Raw genomic sequence first — 17295 nt, forward strand, 5'->3', positions numbered from 1 at the left:
TTACCTTCGATTCGCTGCCCCCAGTCGCCTCCCGTGCCCACAGCATTTTTCTCCCGGCGATGTCGATGGCCACAGCGACATATCAAACGGCTCACCCTTGCACCCACTCGTGTCGGCATTAGCAGATTGGCCTCGGTGCTTGTAGCAATCATCTGGGCATTGGGGGTTGCCTTCCTGATCCAAAACACCCTCATAGATAGTACCCAGTGAGTCATCGTCCCAGTCCATGATCGACTTGTCGCGCACGGCAAAACCCACCACAGTGATGTCAATCTTGTCGATTGGACAGCAATTGTAACCCACTAGCCAGCGGTTCCAGAGGTTGATCTGCTGCTCGATCATGGCCTGGAACTTGGATGCCACGGCCTTGGTCAACTTCTTATCGTTCTCCCAGCGCACGCAGTAGCTGAGCTTGCCCTTGTTGTTCACTAGCTGGTCGAAGATGAGGTTCTGGAACGCAGGAGTGGTAACGTACTCCTTCATCGTGTTTTCCCATACCCAGTCGATCTGCTCACGGGTGACCCCACCCGTGTTCGGACTACCGATAACGCACTTGCTGCTGCCCGATGTGATGTCACCGAACGTAGCGTGATCAACAGAAGACGTTGTGTTTGCTACAGCCGCATGGGTAGTGCTGCAGGCGGCTAAGGCCATCAGCGTAGAGGTCAAAAGGTGCTTGGTCGAGGGGCGAGAAGATTGGGAGCTTGGAGTCATAGTGAAGAAATCGAGAATGCCACGTGCGGGGTAAGATGTTTTTTAGCCAGGAGCAGAGTCAGCAGTTCCATCCGATCGACAGTCATTCTATGAAAAAGCATGTTAGCCAGTCGTGGGGTCAGTACGAATCTGTTTTGGTGATTCCCGTATACATACAAGTATTACCAGAGATTTGCAGCCTGCAGTCGACACTTCGTCTCGAATACTATCACTATTCAATATACCATTTGCATGCACTGGTGCGTCGTTGAAAAATTAACAATCCAGAAGTACTGGTAGTACTGCTCATGTGCCTCAAAAAGTAATGTCAATTAACGAATACGATCTGTCGTATGCGAAGGTCAATTCCAACTTTCCAGCTGACACGATAACATTTTTGAATAACGTGATGCTAATCAAACCATGCTATCAGGTTCAAAACCTCTGAGAGCCAAAATCTAGGCAAAGCCAAATGCAGTTTACGATGCGTGCGCATTGATTTCGGGCTTTAATCAGGGACCAAGCGTGGCCTCATAAAGCTCGGCTTAGGGTCCGAAGTGTTCTCAATATTCGTTACCCGCGCCGCATTTCTAATGCGGCTCTCTACGAAATCTGCGAGGAGCGCTCACTACGGCAACGGATCACAGCAGCCCGATGGGGGATGCTCGGCCACATTCTTCGGCGACAAGACATCCCGGCATATCTCCAGATGAAGGCGTACTTCGCACCTATCGAAGCAGGTAAGTGGCGTGGCAAACCCCGCACCACGCTTCCCGTTATTCTTGATGCAGACCTCGCTTCCAGTGGCTCCGGATTCCGCCTAAGGACTGAACAAGGCCTCTACGAACTTCAACGGCTCGCTGACCACCGTGGCAATTGGAAGGAACGCTCGACTAAAATACGTTACTCTCAACCTATGACTGGAGACTCGACGTATGCGGACACCACTCCATGCCGCCGACTAGCAAAGGTGAGCCTAGCGCAGGTGTAATTGCATCTTGCCTATTGTGCTGGTACAATTGCGACTAGATAAAAAGACGTTGAGTTATCCAGCATAATGGATTTTTGTTAAGGTGGACCTGTCTACTTATTTAAAAACAATTGCGTCACTGTAAGAAGAAAACATGGTTTTGGTTCAAAATGACTCGCAACTAGAATTTAAGTAAAACTAGCTAGGCACCATATAAGGCAAGAAAAGCTTAAGACTTCTACACCGTTTCCAGACCCCTAGTCTAACGCGAAGCACCGTAGTGTATGAGGGAGAACATTTGACAAGAAATAACATGTCATCGAAGCAACATTTGGCAAGAAATAACATGTCATTGAAGCAAGTGTTGAATCTGGTCGATTATGGCATTGGTGTGCTTCGAATGAACAATTTGACTGGTTTTGCTGACGATTAAGCCTTAAATTAGGCCATGAAGACGGAAACATTTGATGATGGCTGCCGGTCGGGATTTTGTAAGTTCTATAGAAAAGTTTGAATGGCGTTACTGCAATGTCAATTACGTCACTACAACAACAACAAAGCGACATCAAAAGCAATACATATACATGTACCTCGAAGTAGCAAAACATAAGCCCTAAAACCAAGCCCGGGGCCTTTTCATATCTTAGGACATCTAACAAGCGGTGACAGGGCCCTAGGTAAGGTAAGGTATTACGTGTTCGCGTAGCCCCTTATCGAAAGCCCGTAAAAATGTAGCATGCCACATAGTTGTGTAGAAGCTGTGTTGCGTGATGTTGCGTGATGTCATCGGACATTTGCTAGGCAACATTTTGGAGCGAGACTGTCCATACAGCTCTTCTAGCTGCTCTCGCACAATATTTAATAACATTTTATTATTTGTAAATCCAGGAGACTTGTTTGGATCAAACCGACGTTGTGATTTGGTGTCTGTTTTTTTGGCTATTGGCGAGCTCCAAGAGTTTATTCCGGATGCCCCGTTTCTTCGCGATTTAAGTGTCGTTAGTGGCGCAGAATGGCAGATAATATAGCCCCCGAAGGTACCCACTTACGTGTGATATGGGCGGGCGGGGAAAGGAAACGTGACGCTGTGGCTATCACTTTAGCACTCTCGGATTACAGTGCCCCCCCCCTAGCTAAGATTGAGGTAATTCAATCTCTGCGGTGTTAGGCTACCAGACCAATTCTTTAGCACGCTTTGGTTTTCTGCAGTCATATTGATATCTACTAGCCGAGCGCCGCCGCTATGCGGCGGTAGTTTAGGCTTAGCTCTACTTGCTTTGGCCTTCCCGCCTCCGCTTCGCTTCGGCGGGATAATTATTTCAAAAACTATGAACCCATATGTGCCTAAATCGACTTCATTAATTTCATAATTCTGGGTTTAATTTAGACCAGTCGCTACAAAACGCTGAGCTCCCAGTAAGCCGTGCAATTATTTCTACAAAAAGCTGAGCCCCTAGCATCACACTTACCATGCTAAAAAAAAGATTATTCTGGTGATCTTGACACAGTTTCTTTATTATTGTTGGCTACTACATAAGTACTGTCGGACATTCGTCAGTCATCGCTATTTTCATGAAGTCTGATAGGTTTATCTAGAGAGCATCATACAGTCCGTGTTGACTCGGGCACATACTTGCCGTGTCGTGCTGGCATTAATGGCGAGTATGTGCCCAACTTAAGAATCACCAGCACTTCAAATAGCATGTCTTTAGCCGATATTGAATATATTTAGCTTGGCGTCGTGCTCGATATCATGGGCCGTTCTAAGGCGCTGTGAAATTTAGCCCGCATCAATGCAAAGGATAGTAATGGTCAATCCAGGCTGCACTTCTTACCCGCTTGTACTGCCTATTTGAGCCTGTAAGTAACTAAAAACCTGCTAACTTCTCACACAAAACTCACTGAGAGCTAGAAAATATTCGAATTATAATATTTTTATGCATGCAGCGTTCATTCTGTGCTGATTCAAAAGTCATTGGACAGTCGAGCCTGTCAGTTATGATTAAAACATTAGGATAATGCGTCGCAAGACGCTTGGCGGTAGCGTTTTTTTATTTGATAGGCTAATTAAGATGCCAAAATGGTTTAACGATCAGCTATATCCTAAGTTTAACGTTTTGTTATGGTGTCTAATTAATTAACTCTCATGTTGTGCTGTTGTCTATCCACTCCATTTAAAACAGTATCCTTCGCCCTTGTCGGTGACACGTCCGCCAGTTAAATTGTATCGGATTTTGCTGTCTAAACAACTCTTAGAAAACAATGGCTTACAGCAGTAACACATATGGGTTCATCTAAAACTATCTATCTTTATGAATCAAGTGACAGCGTTTATTAGCACAGCGTTGCTCTTACGGCCAGTTTCTGTTGTACATGTACTACTATTTGGTAGCTCAGTGAGTTACCTCACTCTCAGACAGCTTATTAGTATTTCTACTTGTAGTTATTAAAGTCATTGTAACTTGCAGAAACTATCATGTACATAGTACTACGTATATTAATAGTATGGCCTAGACAGCATTCCTACGTGTACGCTAACTTCTTTAGGAGCTTTTTCACTAGAGAATAAATAGCACTCAAATATTAAAAGCACATGCAATATTAAAATAGAAAATATAATACTTCTTTGTATTAAAACGATGCCGCCTTGTCTCCATTTGTGCTCTGTGAACCACATCACGTTACTGATGTAAGCTACATAATTCGGTTTTAACCAATCGAAGCCGCCTTCACTCCGCTAGGCAGCCAATGATAAAGCTCAAAAACCTGAGCGTTTCGTGTGACGGACGGACAGACACCGTGCTAGCCTTGATACTTTAGGACTAGCCGTTCGCCGCCGCTACGCGGCGGAGTGGCTTGGTTTGTTGGAGATGAGGTGGCCGCAAATTTAGTGCTCTTGGTTTCGCGTGCTTTGTGAGCGTCGTTCACCCAGTAGATCTTGACTTCGTGTACTTAACCACTTACCTTTCCGTAGTCTCATCCGGCCCCGTATAATATCGTGCTTTGGTACGTTTCCGTTGCCCCGTACTACAGGTTGGATGTTGTGTCCTTTAATGACCCATGCTCTTCCGTGCTCTTTCTGGCTTCGTGGTTCCCTGCTCACCCGTGGCACACGCTGCTTAGTGGGTACTTTCTCTCTCTTTTGGACCCATGCTCTTTAGTACGGCCTCATTTGTGGCTGCTAACTATTCCCTGTTCTCAAACGTTTTCGTGGGTTGCACCGGCTTCGTGAAACATCGTATTTTTTTGTTGTTAGCCTCCCATCGCCGGTAAGCTAACAGAAGGGTGATATTCCGTGGTTTGGTGCCTCCACGTAGTCGCGTTGTTCAGTCGCCCGTGTATCGTGCTCTCCTGGTGAGGTTCCATCGGCCGCGGTATCACACTATCGTGCAATCACGGTGTGGTAATGCTGTCTATGGTATTGTGCTACGTAGTGTATCTGCGCTGTCCGTGCTATCGTGTTCTAAAATGGCATCGTGCTCCACAGTGTGCAGTCGTGGTCACCCCAAGCGCCCACCTCCCCGTTTATTTCGTGGCTGGTCCGCCGTCTGTGCAATCTAGTTCTAATGTAGTACTCTCCTTCGTAGCCCGGTAAGCTCAGGTTCAACACTGGTATCGCTCTCCGCGGCGCTGTGGTTTTCCGTGTATAGCTCCGCGACTGCGTTCTCCCATGGCTTAGTGACACAGTCCATGTTATCGTGCTAGCTTGTAGTGTCGCGGTTGGTCTTTCGTCAAAGCGAACGTTAGCTACCGTAGTATCGTGCTGTGAGACTCGATGAGCTCCGATTCTTCCCTACTATCGCGTCCCAATACTCGGTGATATCCCGCTTATGGTCTCCCGCGGGTTCATGTTTGGTCTGTTGACTGTGCTCCGTGTTTATCCGTGGTGTTGCTGATGAAGTGTTTCTGTTCACTCTTACCGTTACGTGTTCTACCGTGGCTTCGAGCGTGCGTGCTCTTTCGTAGCCCGTGCATTCCGGCATGCTGGGGTGTCTACGTATTAAGTTCCCTTCTGTGGCCCGTCCGCTCCCGTCATATTCTTGTCCATCTGTCCTTTTCATGGCTGCGTGCACTTCCATCTTTCACGCTACGTAAAACACTTCGTGGTTTGCATCGGCTAAATCTTCTATCATCGTCCATGACCTTCCGTGCTTCGTGTTGCTCTTTTATCCCGTCGTGTTTCGTGTTCTTGCTGAGTCACGTGCCTCCGAATCACAAACGCTGTTCCCATTTTGTTTAATGTACGCAACATATGTTGTTAGAAAGCTGACATAATATCTTAAGGTCACACACTACGCGCGCAAATACAAAGGAAGGTGATATTTCTCCCGGAAGCAGTGTGGGGTGCAGGGGTGTAAGCCACAATAGTCATATTTTAAAGTTTCCACGTTATTATTAATAGTAAAACAATTGATATTTATTATTAAACGCTGATATAATTATTATGTGTACTACTAATACAAACGACTGCGAGCAAAAATATGAGTTGCCTTGATTATAGTACTATGCAAAAAAATGTTGCAAGTTAAATTAGTACAGCAGTACTACGAAGCCTAAAACATTATTCTATATCCATTAAGTACTAAAGTTTCGATTGAGGCCGAAATATAATTCGACAAAGCCTACACTTTTTTTCAGCAGCTCCTACCATGATATAGTACGTGTGTGCTTATCGGCGCCTTTTAATTATGCTAACTAACGCGTACACAGGCAGCGCCCTTTGCGTGGCCTTGCATACCGCAGCTGAAAATGAGAGCAAAATGAAATTTAAGCGGTGCATTTAAGTACGATGTGTAGACCACATACAGTGTGTACACCATATAATGTGATTTTAGCCAATCGACGCCGCCTTCGCTGCGCTCGGCAGCCAGTAGAACGCCCGCATTTGCGTTACTTTAATTAACCCTAGCCGCGGATGGACTGACAGACAACACACAAGATAGTTTCTCCACGTTTGAGTTAGCAGTCATCGGTACACTAGTCCCAATTATCTTCGCCATTCTTACGTACTACCGTTAGATATCTTTAAGTGCATATGAGTCAACGTCAAGCTTTGGGCTGAAAGTCATTCGAGGCTCAAGACTACAAAAGCACCATTTTCTATTCTCGCTCTAACTACGTCACTTATCTTCGTCTTCGTTTAATTGAAGAAATGCTGATCAAGCTTGACCTCAAGCGTACCTAGTAAAAATAGTATCGCCTCAAAATCATCCCCAAAAGTTCTGACTCTGGTTGTAAATCTCCAACAATAGTTCAATTGAGTTGAGAAAACGTAAGATGCAATCGCCGACGTTATGGGGGAGACTTTTGATTGGATGAAAACAGTTATTTTAACGCTGAGTCGTGCACTAGAAAGTTTACTCTTCATCACGCACTGACGAGTTCCCTGTAGCACAGGTACTATTGCTGTGGCGCGTGCGCCGCTTCCGGCGCCTAAGTGGCCGCCCACATATGCCATCCGGACTTCTCTGCTCCTGGCCGGCTTCCCTGATGAGTCTTAGTACTGTGGTGAGCTTGATTTGGGCATTTCTCCGTTTTCGTTTGCTTGGCCTTAACTCCAGTGTGTTGTACCCAATCTTAAGCAGCTCGATGGCATGAACTTCGTCACGGATGGCCGGCATCGGTTTTCCAAGGTCTTTTTCAATCCCGTTTATGATATGCCGCATCATAACTGACCACTCTGACAGTGTTGCTTTCTTTTGTGGCGTGTCCAGATCGTCCGATGGTATACCCTTGTATGGTGGATAGTTAAGCTCCGGATTGCCGAACCACCACAGTATCCACGCCCCCAGCGGATCGATACTTGGAAAGGCGAAGTCTTTTGGAAGCACGTGAAATTTCCCACCCCATGTATGATAATAGCGAGTTTGTGCTGTCGATAAAGTTGATAAGGCCGCTGATTTCTCTTTTTGAAGCCCAACCTCTTCTAATAACGCTCTTAATTCCTCATGCAAAAGGTCCCTCGTTATATTACCCGCTGCCACACCTTTCTTTTCCAATATCGCTTCCATTCTTTGCTCAAGTTTATCAGGAAGTAAGTCGATAGACTGCTGCTGCTTATCAAGTTTTTTGTAGAGCTCAATGTAGGGCGGAATACCTGTCGGGTGCATCCAGCTCGAATCGCCAAGTTGAAGTTGTTCTTGTAGGCTGTGAAAAACGCTCACATTCGTAAAGACTATTGTCGAGAGCAGAGGGTGGTTTGTTGGTAAACTCTGCTGTAAATATTTCCTGTGAAAAACCAGCGACGCCAGACATAACTGTAAAATGCCGTTTAAATTAGGTTCATCCGCAAGACTCGGAAAAACCGTTCTCATCACTGATGTTGTTGCGCTATCACCGGTGGAGTTAAAATGTGGCGGTAGTGTAGCAAATTTTGAATCGTTTATAGGCAGCCCAGCAACGACGCGACCTAAAAATTGGTCTCCTGCTGCTTCGTAGCGGAAATAGCGATCCTGAACTCCACCAAGTGACCAACCACAGCGTAAACAAACACTCACAATTGAAGGACCCCCAGTACTTCCACCGCACGCAAATGTCGCGACACCTTTTCGTACCGAGTGAGTACCATAGGTTTTTGCGGAGCCATCGAGTTTTAGAAGACTACCCAAAGTCTTACTAAATCGAAGCTTCTGGTTGGACCCTGGGAATAGTGGCCCCTGTTGCAATCTCGGGTGGCACGCCAAGTAAATTGCGAGCGCTGTTACCCAGCACGTAGAAGGACTTAGCGGATTCGCGTAAACGTGACGAGGATCACGCGGCCCAGTGCCTTCCTGATTCGTTTTTGTCTTGACAAATATTACACCAATGCCATCGTCTTTAGCCACAAAATGCTGAGTTTGTACGGTTTGAACAGATATTGATCTGCACATTAAATTCCATTGGGATATTAGGAAGAGATGAGAAAAACCTCCATCACCAAGTTCCAAAGTTTCTTTACAGAGCTTCTGGTAAAGCGAGTAGGTCAATGGCTGCTTCCCGGACGTCTTCGGGTTACTAATCTGGTCACTATCAGTTTCCATGCGCTTCATTCCCGAGAAAAGCTGTTTCATTCCATCTCCATATTCAGGCGGCAAAGCTAGACGCCTCACTCTATACAGGTCCTTAATTGCACTCCGATAACCACTTAGTGTCCCAGCTTTCACATCACGGCTTTTGTAAACAAGAAACTGCTCAAAATACGGAGGCGTGAACTCCAATAGATTAAGTTCACCATTGCTGTCGAAGAATCGATCCGTGTTGTGGTCGACTTTAGCAAGCTCCTTGCGAATCCACTTTGCAATGCCGTTCAAGCTACTCTTGTACTTCCCTCGTGTTTCCTTGGTAACGCAGGCATCTCGGATTGCCTCCACGTCAGCTACAGCCATACCGCAGGCCGCGCTTTCGCTGGTCTGTTGCGCGCTTCCTTCACTCATTTTACAGTGGCTTCTGGGTAGTTTTAAATCAAGTTTTGGCCAATTGGAACAGCGTATAATCGTAAGACGATTCCACTTACGATTTGTTGGAGACTCGGGATGGCAAGGCGTTGTATAGTGAGCCCTTTGTCAAAATACGAGTAAGAATATTTCTTTTTGATAAAAGGTAAGTGGTCAGCGCTTACGAATTGACGCGAAACTCAATATATTACTTATGAAAGTACAGGAATCTTGAAATTGCATCTTTATAAGCTCAAAAGACCGAATCTAAAAAAAAGCGATTGATTTTTAATGCCAAGCAACTTTTTTCCGTGGATGCTTGCGATCTTTGGAGATCCTCCTGCCATTGTCATTTGATTTAGTAGCGACAGCTGGGCTGCAAGCAATACGACACCTTTTATATCTACTTTTTTCTTCATTGATAAATAGATTGTGATCCTCAACTCTATCGTCATCGTCCCGTGTACACTCGCTTATATCTTGCTAACCTTCTTGTCTGGCTGACCGTCGAGGCCTACAGAACTCTCCTCCTTTGTTGCTATCCCAGCACTTTCCAACGTCCGCTTTTCTCCTGGCTTCGTCGAATCATTTACAGAATCAGTCGATGGCCCAGACACTGCTAGCTTCGAAGCCGTGGTCGAAAGATTTCCAGCCTTCGCCGTCATTAATGAGCCTACAGTTGACTGGGGTGTACCAGTCTTCGTACAAGTAATCGGCGCTGCCGTCGGAGTGGAAGCAGTGGGAGCGGCTGGGGCTACAGGTGATTTTGTCTGTGTGGCCGCAGACGGAGTGTTTACAGTCTGCAGTGACGGCGTCGTAGTAACTACAGGCCTTGGCGTCACTGTACTCATCGTAGTCGTAGGTACTGCTGGTATGGCAGGAGTAGTAGCAGCTACTGTCTGAACCTGCGTCTTGGACGTCGCAGCAGCAGCCTGGAGCTTTACAGAGTTCGACATCATCGCATTCATCGCTGCCGCTACTGCTGCTGCCGTTGAGCCCGGTGCAAATTTCAGCTGCAGAGCAGACGGTGACGTCATGTGTTGCATCGTGGCAGACGTCGGCACTGGTGTCTGCGGATCCTTAGGACGTCGCGGCTTCACTATCTTCTCCACAGGCTTCTCGCACGTGTCACGCAGCACAATCTCCCGACCACCGACAACAACCTGCTGCGTCTTGGGTCGACGCTTGCGTTGATACTTTAGCACAGACATTCCACTCGGCGTAGCTACAGTCGTTGCAGTCGTACTACTGACACTCGAAGTTCCAGGGATAATGACGGGTCTACTTGCAGCTCCAGGGGCACTCAGTGTCCGTTGCAGATTCGCTGCTGTCGTGGGTAGCTGGGCACTTGTAGTAGATCGGTTCAACGTCACCGACGGGATGGTAGGCTTCGCCCCCAGAGACGCAAACGCCAGCGGCAGATGTGAAACATGCAGCGCGTTCGGCGCCTGTGGGAACATCACGGGCCGCATAAAGCCCATCGGAAGCCTCGCTGCCATCATGTTATTCGCAGAGATGACAGGTCTCACTGGCGTGGCGGTCGTCGTCGTGGCTCCAGTGCCCGTGAGTTGCCTCTTCCAGTACTCACTCGTAGCACTTGTAAGCGTAGGAGCAGGCTTAGGCACAGGACGCGGCACTTCTTTCTCCAGAACATGATACGTTTTCAGTCGCAACTTGCCGTGAGAATGCGGCAGCTTGTCATACGTTTTCTTCCCCTTGTCCATGTCGTTCAGGCGCACCACGAAGCGTCTGCCCGAATTGTCCACGTCCAAGTTGCCACACGCGTTCCCAAACACCACGTTGTCTTCTACGATCACATTGCCAGCGTGGTAGAGCAGACGCAAGCCGAAGCGAGCATTCCGCTGGATCTTATTGCGCCGTATCAGCGCCTGTCCACCCAGCACAGTCACACCCGAGTGCGCGTTGCCCTCCACCGTAGTCAGCGTCATAACCAGAGACCCACGCACAAGCAGCACACCGGAGCTACCAGCTCCACGAATACGGCAATTCTGAAGCACCAGCAACGTGTCAGCTGCGGGGATAGTGGTCGTAGCAGGCCGCGGTGTAGTAGCTCCTGGTGTGGTCACACGCGGCGTCACAGTACCTCCTGTAGACATCGGCGTCATAGCCTTCGGCGCAATATTCACAGGCCTGGGAGCTGTTGGTGCCACTATCCTCGTTATGGTACTCACTGGAGCTGGCGTCGTAGCACTCGCCAGTGTAGACACGGGAGGGACAGACACTGGCTTGGCAACTTGTGCTGCAGAGGTAGTAGACGCACTGGTAACCACAGATTGCGATGTCGAAGGCACAGCACATTGGCTCGTATTCACAGCAGCAGCCACCGACGGTGTAGTCACAGGAGTTGCTGCTGAGGCAGATGGCTTGACCGGTATAGTTGGCGTGACTGCTGTAACAGCTCGCGGTGTGGCAGCGGGGGTCGACGCCGGCGAAGGTCCAACGACTGGCGTTCCAGGCTTCGATGTCTGAGCCGAGCTTGCGCTGCTACCTGCACGACGTCTCTTCTTTCCCTTCTTCTTCTTCTCTCCACGTCCCCAGACACAGACACACGCATTCCCCAGCCCATTACCGTCAAACTCGCAGTACTGGACACGCAGTTGTCCGTCTCCCACCACACTGAGCAGATGCTGCCAGTTCGCCAGCTTCTTGTTCCGTTTGCGCAAGACTCGTCTGCTTTCCTTGACCGCAGACATCCCTTCCTTCGCATCACTACTCGGCTTAATCTCTCGCGCAGCTGCATCAGGAATGCTACTCGTTCGTGTCAAGTGGAAGCCACATATAACTCCTCCACGAGCACTCCAGCGCAGTTGAGCACGACACGAATGCATCTGCAGCTCCACGCGCGCGTCCGGAGCTGCCAGTAGTCTCAATCTTTTGTTGATCTCCAGCGTTTCGTCCAGCTGATACACTCCTGCGCCAAACAGAACCGTGTCACCTGTGGCCACGTTCGCCAGGACCTTGGCTAATGACGTCGGTGAGCCTGACTCGAAGTCGCTTGCGGACACCTTGAAGTACAGCGACTGATGCTGCGCGGCCGTGTGCCAGCTCCGACAGACCATCTGCGCACGATAGCGTTCCGGATACGGAGTCAACATCGACATGACACGATGTAATGCTGGCGGTGGTAGGCCTTCGTATCCTCTCTTGTGCGCGCTCTTGAGCTGCTCGTTACGGATCCACACGGGAGGACACTCCCACGTTGCCTCACGTGTATCCGCGTTGAAGTAGAAGGGCTGGCCACTGATCACGCACTTCATGAGCGACCACGCTGCACCTGTAAGAAGACGCTTTCGACTCTCAAAGAGAACATGTGCTCGCTCGCGTCGATACAGCTCAGTATACCGCTCTGCAGTCTGCTCAGCACTCGCCTCTTCGTTGTCATCCATCTGCCCAACAACGAGCTCACCTTCTGCAATCAGTCGCACTTCTTCCTCTCGCTTCTCCGCTTCCGTCTGCTCGATGTCTTCCAGCAGCGTAGGCGCAGTCGGGTTGACGTCTACGCCTGCTAGAGCTGCTGCTTGTTGCGCGGGTGAGTACGCGTACAGAGGATCCACATCTTCACGGAAATGAAGCGCATAGCGGTCCACTGGGTTCAATGAGTCCTCAAATCCTTGTAGAGATTGCACCGACGCCTTCCAAGCTTGCAGTTTTTGTTCCTCCGCAGCATCTCGCGCTTTCTCGCGAGCCTTCTCGCCATTATTTCCGTGCTGATCATGCGACTCCGATAGTTTAACACGCTTGGGCGTTTTTCTTCGGTCAGTTGAGCTGCGACGCGGTCGTTTTCGACTCGACTGCGGCGTCTTCTTGTGGTCCTCGTCGTCATCCATACTCTCGTGTTCCGACCCATCCGGCGTCGCTAAGTCGCGTCTACTTGCTCTTCTCCCCGTCTCGTCCGCTGTGTCTTCTTCGTTCCCAAACTCATCGTCTTCCTCGTCGCCTCTCTCACTTGCTGCAGTGCTGCCTGACACCACTGACGACGGCGTCGACGGCTTCGAAGACATGGCATCCCCAGCAGAGGCTACTCTCGCTGCATCGTCGTCGAACTCGTTCAGTTCCTGTAAATACTCGGCTCGTGCGCCTTTCATTGCCACGACGTCTTCTTCGTCTTCCAGCTGAGCCATGGCACTCTCCACCGTATCAAACGACACTTCCTTGTCGTCGTCCAGATCTTCCTCAGCGTCTTCATCCTCCGATTCCGACTCCACGTCATCCGGTTCCTCGCCCGTGCTCATCATAAGCTCACGAAGGCTCGCTTTCGAGAAGAAATCCGTCGTAAACTGACCCTCAGACATCACCAAGAAGTCCAGATGACGCTTCTGTTGCGCCTTGCGGAGAATATTCTCCTCCACTGTGTGTTCACTCACCAGGCGATAGATGTGAACGTCTCGCGTCTGTCCGATACGATGCGCACGGTCCTGAGCCTGCGCATCCATCGCAGGGTTCCAGTCCGAGTCGTAGAAGATCACAGCATCAGCACCCGTCAGATTGATGCCCAAGCCGCCGCTTCTCGTACTCAAAATGAAGCAGAAGATCTTCTCGTCGCGATTGAAACGCTCCATCAGCATCTGTCGCTTGTCCACTTTGGTCGCTCCGTCCAGACGGAAATACGTGTGGCCGTGCAGGTTCAAAAACGCTTCGAGAATATTCAGCATCGAGCTCATCTGCGTGAAGATGAGACAGCGATGGCCGCCGCGCTTTAGCGTCCGTAGAAGCACCGCAAGTTGCTGGAGTTTGCCGCAGTCGAACTGCACCAGTGCCTTGTCCGGGAAAAACAATTGCGTGCGCTTGAACGAGTTGTAGTACGGGGTCAAGACACGACTGGCAACTGGATGCGCGTGCTCCTCTTCCATCTCTTCGAGCTGTGCTCTGCGTGACAACACGAAGTTGTCGTCATACGCGAAGCCGCCGCCTCCATAGATCACACGAGCAGGTCTCGCACGGGCCTTGGGGACGTAGCACACAGACTTGTTGACCAACGACTGCAGAGACTCCAGTCTCTCCTCGGGGTCTCGCACCATACCTTGCAGAGCTTGTGTCGGCTCACGGGCGTCAAGAAACGGTCGCGCGCGATGCATGTGCACCTCCATGGCAGCTGAGATGAAGGTGGGCATCGTGCAAGCGCGGATCAGCGCATCTCCAAACACAGGCTCGTCCAGATACAGCCCCACGTGGATCTTTTGCAGCTGCGCAACACTTTCACGCTTCTGCTCCCAATACTCTCGTCGCTTCGCTGCAAGTTTCATGATCCTTCGTACGACATCTCTCTTGTCTCCATACGCAGACGGCACTATAGCCACAGAATCCTCAGGAAGAGGAGCACTCACGTCATAGAAGAAAAGTTCTCTCCGTCGTGTCGAGCTCAGCTTGTCCCTGCACTGCAACTCCAACCCTGGTAGATTCACCTCTGTCCACAGCGCTACACGTGGACGTTCGTTAACGATCTCGTCCACCAAAAACCCGCAACGTGAAGGCGCATGCACGAGGAGACTGGCCATATCCAACGGAGACGCGATCGGCCGTGGCTCGAACAAATCCGGATGGTTGCACACCTTCCGCAGCTGCATCAGGACGTTCATCATGCTCATAAAATTCGCGCCACGTCCTTTGCCACGACCAAACATGGCGCGTCGGGTGCTGCTACGCGAGATGAAATCCTCGTACAGGAATCGCTGTCGCTTGGACAGCTGACAATTGATCACGTGCTCAAACTTGCCTGGTAACTGCTTCGCCACATCCTTCTTCAGTCTTCGTAGCACAAATGGACGAATGATGCCGTGTAACTGCGTGACCAAGTCCTTGCCACCTTCGACGCCATTGTCCCCAGACTGAGTCGGATCACTCCCGTTCTCCACCATAAGCGCCAGTGGATTCTGGAACCAGTAGCTGAACTCCTTCCGAGACGCGAACACGTGCGGCATGAGGAAATGCATGAGCGCCCAGAGCTCCAACAAGTTGTTCTGCAGCGGTGTTCCAGTGAGCAAGAGACGACGTTGCGAGCTAAACGTCAGCAGCGTTTGCCACCGCAGACTCTTCCAGTTCTTGATGTTGTGCGCTTCGTCTAGGATCAGATAATACCACTTCTTGCGCTTGAAGCAATGCGCGTCTTGCACGACCAGCTGGTAGCTTGTGATGCATACTTGGAACGCGTTCTGCTTCGACCAACCTTGTCGCAGCTCCTTCCGACGCTTGGCAGAGCCGAAATACGTCAGAACTTTGAAAGCCGGACACCATCGCTTGAACTCCATCTCCCAGTTCACTAGACAACTGGTCGGGACCACAATAAGGTGAGGCCCCCAGAGTCCTTGAGCACAGGCGAGATGAGCCAGCAGAGAGATTGTCTGGATGGTCTTGCCGAGACCCATTTCGTCTGCCAGAATGCCATTGATGCGTCGCTCGCACATGCTGACGAGCCAGTTGACGCCAGCTTCTTGGTACTCGCGCAGATCCAGGCGTGATGTCAGCAGATAAGGTCGCTTGTAGCCGTTCTTCCTTGCTAGCGTTGAGGTTGTATCACAAGTTTGTGTTTCAGCCTCCTCTGCCATCGTCTCGTCAGTTGCAGGATGCTCCTGCTGTTTATCTACTGCGTCATCTGACTCGTTATCCTGGCTGCTGCCTGCCTCTTCGTCCGACGCGGCTGCATATCGAGCTCGAAGCTGCTCAATTGACATCTCGCCCTCCTCTTCAAGCAGCCTCAACTCTTCTGCCTTCTGCGACGGCGAGACACCGCCCTCCAATCGCTCCTCCTCTTCCATAGTCGTCTCGTCATCAGCCTGCTCCTCTTCGTCGCGTCTTGTAGGCACGAAATCCCTATCTCCAACGTCGTCAGTATTCTCCACCTCCATAATTTCGTCTTGCTCTGCTACTGTCTCACCATCAGCCTGTAACGCCTCAGCGTATCGTGCACGCAGCTCCTCTATCGACAATTCATTCTCCTCCTGCAGCTCAGCCATCTCCGCCGCTGCCTGTCTCCTCGACACCGGCCCATTCCTTTGTTCTTCAGCAGCAATCGTCGTCTCGTCGTCGTCCTCCTCTTCCGTCAGCTCAAACTCTCCATCTTCGCTACTGTCTCCAGCCTCGTCCATCTCCTCCACAGCAGCATACCGCGCTCTAAGCTCCTCAATCGACATCTCTGCTTCCTCCTGCAACGTCGCCACTTCTACCGCTGATTGTCGTTTCGAAAGGGGTCCACTTCTGCTCTCCTCAGCTTCGATCGTCATCTCGTCGTCTTCTTCCTCGTCCACCATCTCAAAATCTGCGTCACTGTCCTCACTCTCCATCGCTTTCTCCTCGTCATCTGCCTCCTCAGCCTCCTGGAAACTCGCAGCCAACGCCGTCGCGTACTTCTCCGTCTGCTCGACAAGCTGCACCAGATGTTTCTGCATGTGTTTCTGTCTCAGTTCGTCGGCCTGGAGCTTCACCTTGAAGGCGATGATCTTGTCGATCTTGGTCCAGAACTTCTTGACGTCTCTGCCCACTCTGGCGGCAGTTCTCCGTCTCGCGATCTCCTCGCTTTTCTTCTGTCGCGCGAGTCGCTGCTCCTGTCTGTCTAGATGAGACACTAGCGCCTGACTGAGCATCTTGGCGTTCCGTAGCCGCCATTTTCGCTCCTGGGAGAAGTCCGCAGCCATCCACTCCATCTCTTGGAGGAGATAATCTCGATGATACCGAGCTACATGTCGGCCCGACGGATCACAGCCCGGTTCAGGCTCCTTGTGCATGGTCTTGCCTAGCGTAAGATCCTGTATTTCACCCTCGAGAACGGATTTTCGCTCCAAGAGAGCGGATTGAAGTGCCACCTGCTCGCTCTGGGCGTCGGCAATTTGCTCATCTTGCCGCGTTGAAGCGCCCTGAGCGAGGGAGGAAGCTGCCGGCGTCTGTGCAGGAGGATGGACTACAGGTTGCGCGGCGTTAGGGGTGCGAGAGGACGCGCGGCGCCGCGCCTGCTTGAGTCGCGCGTTCGCCATGTCCGCCGATCCTAGCTTCGCCAGTGCGGAATTGGAATTTGGGGCGCAACGACAATGATGAATTTCGGAAAATGAAAATTGTAGATAATAAAAAAAAACTGAAGGGATTTGACAAAAAAACTAAGGCCGTGTTTCGATCTAAGCTAAAACCAGCCGTAATTGTTATTAAAGAGCTGGAATGTCTCAACCAGCTTTATTCCGCTAAGAAAATGACATCCAGCAGGATAGCTCCAAA

At 50.2% G+C, this 17295-nt stretch overlaps 2 protein-coding genes across 2 annotated transcripts; both read right to left on the bottom strand.

The window, feature by feature from the left end:
- Window positions 1-483, bottom strand: PITG_15507 (uncharacterized protein; the record flags this gene model as incomplete). Its single annotated transcript, XM_002898401.1, has 2 exons — window positions 1-50; window positions 108-483. 2 exons carry the CDS (start codon window positions 481-483, stop codon window positions 1-3), a joined length of 426 nt encoding a protein of 141 aa, XP_002898447.1.
- A 9065-nt stretch (window positions 484-9548) lies between these two features.
- PITG_15509 (SNF2 family helicase/ATPase and F-box protein, putative) lies at window positions 9549-17060 on the bottom strand (the record flags this gene model as incomplete). Its single annotated transcript, XM_002898402.1, has 1 exon — window positions 9549-17060. The coding sequence occupies one exon, from the start codon at window positions 17058-17060 to the stop codon at window positions 9549-9551; it is 7512 nt and encodes a 2503-aa protein (XP_002898448.1).
- Window positions 17061-17295: the final 235 nt, after the last annotated feature.

The sequence above is a fragment of the Phytophthora infestans genome, genomic scaffold, assembly GCF_000142945.1.
Source record: "Phytophthora infestans T30-4 supercont1.37 genomic scaffold, whole genome shotgun sequence".
Classification (NCBI taxonomy): domain Eukaryota; phylum Oomycota; class Peronosporomycetes; order Peronosporales; family Peronosporaceae; genus Phytophthora; species Phytophthora infestans.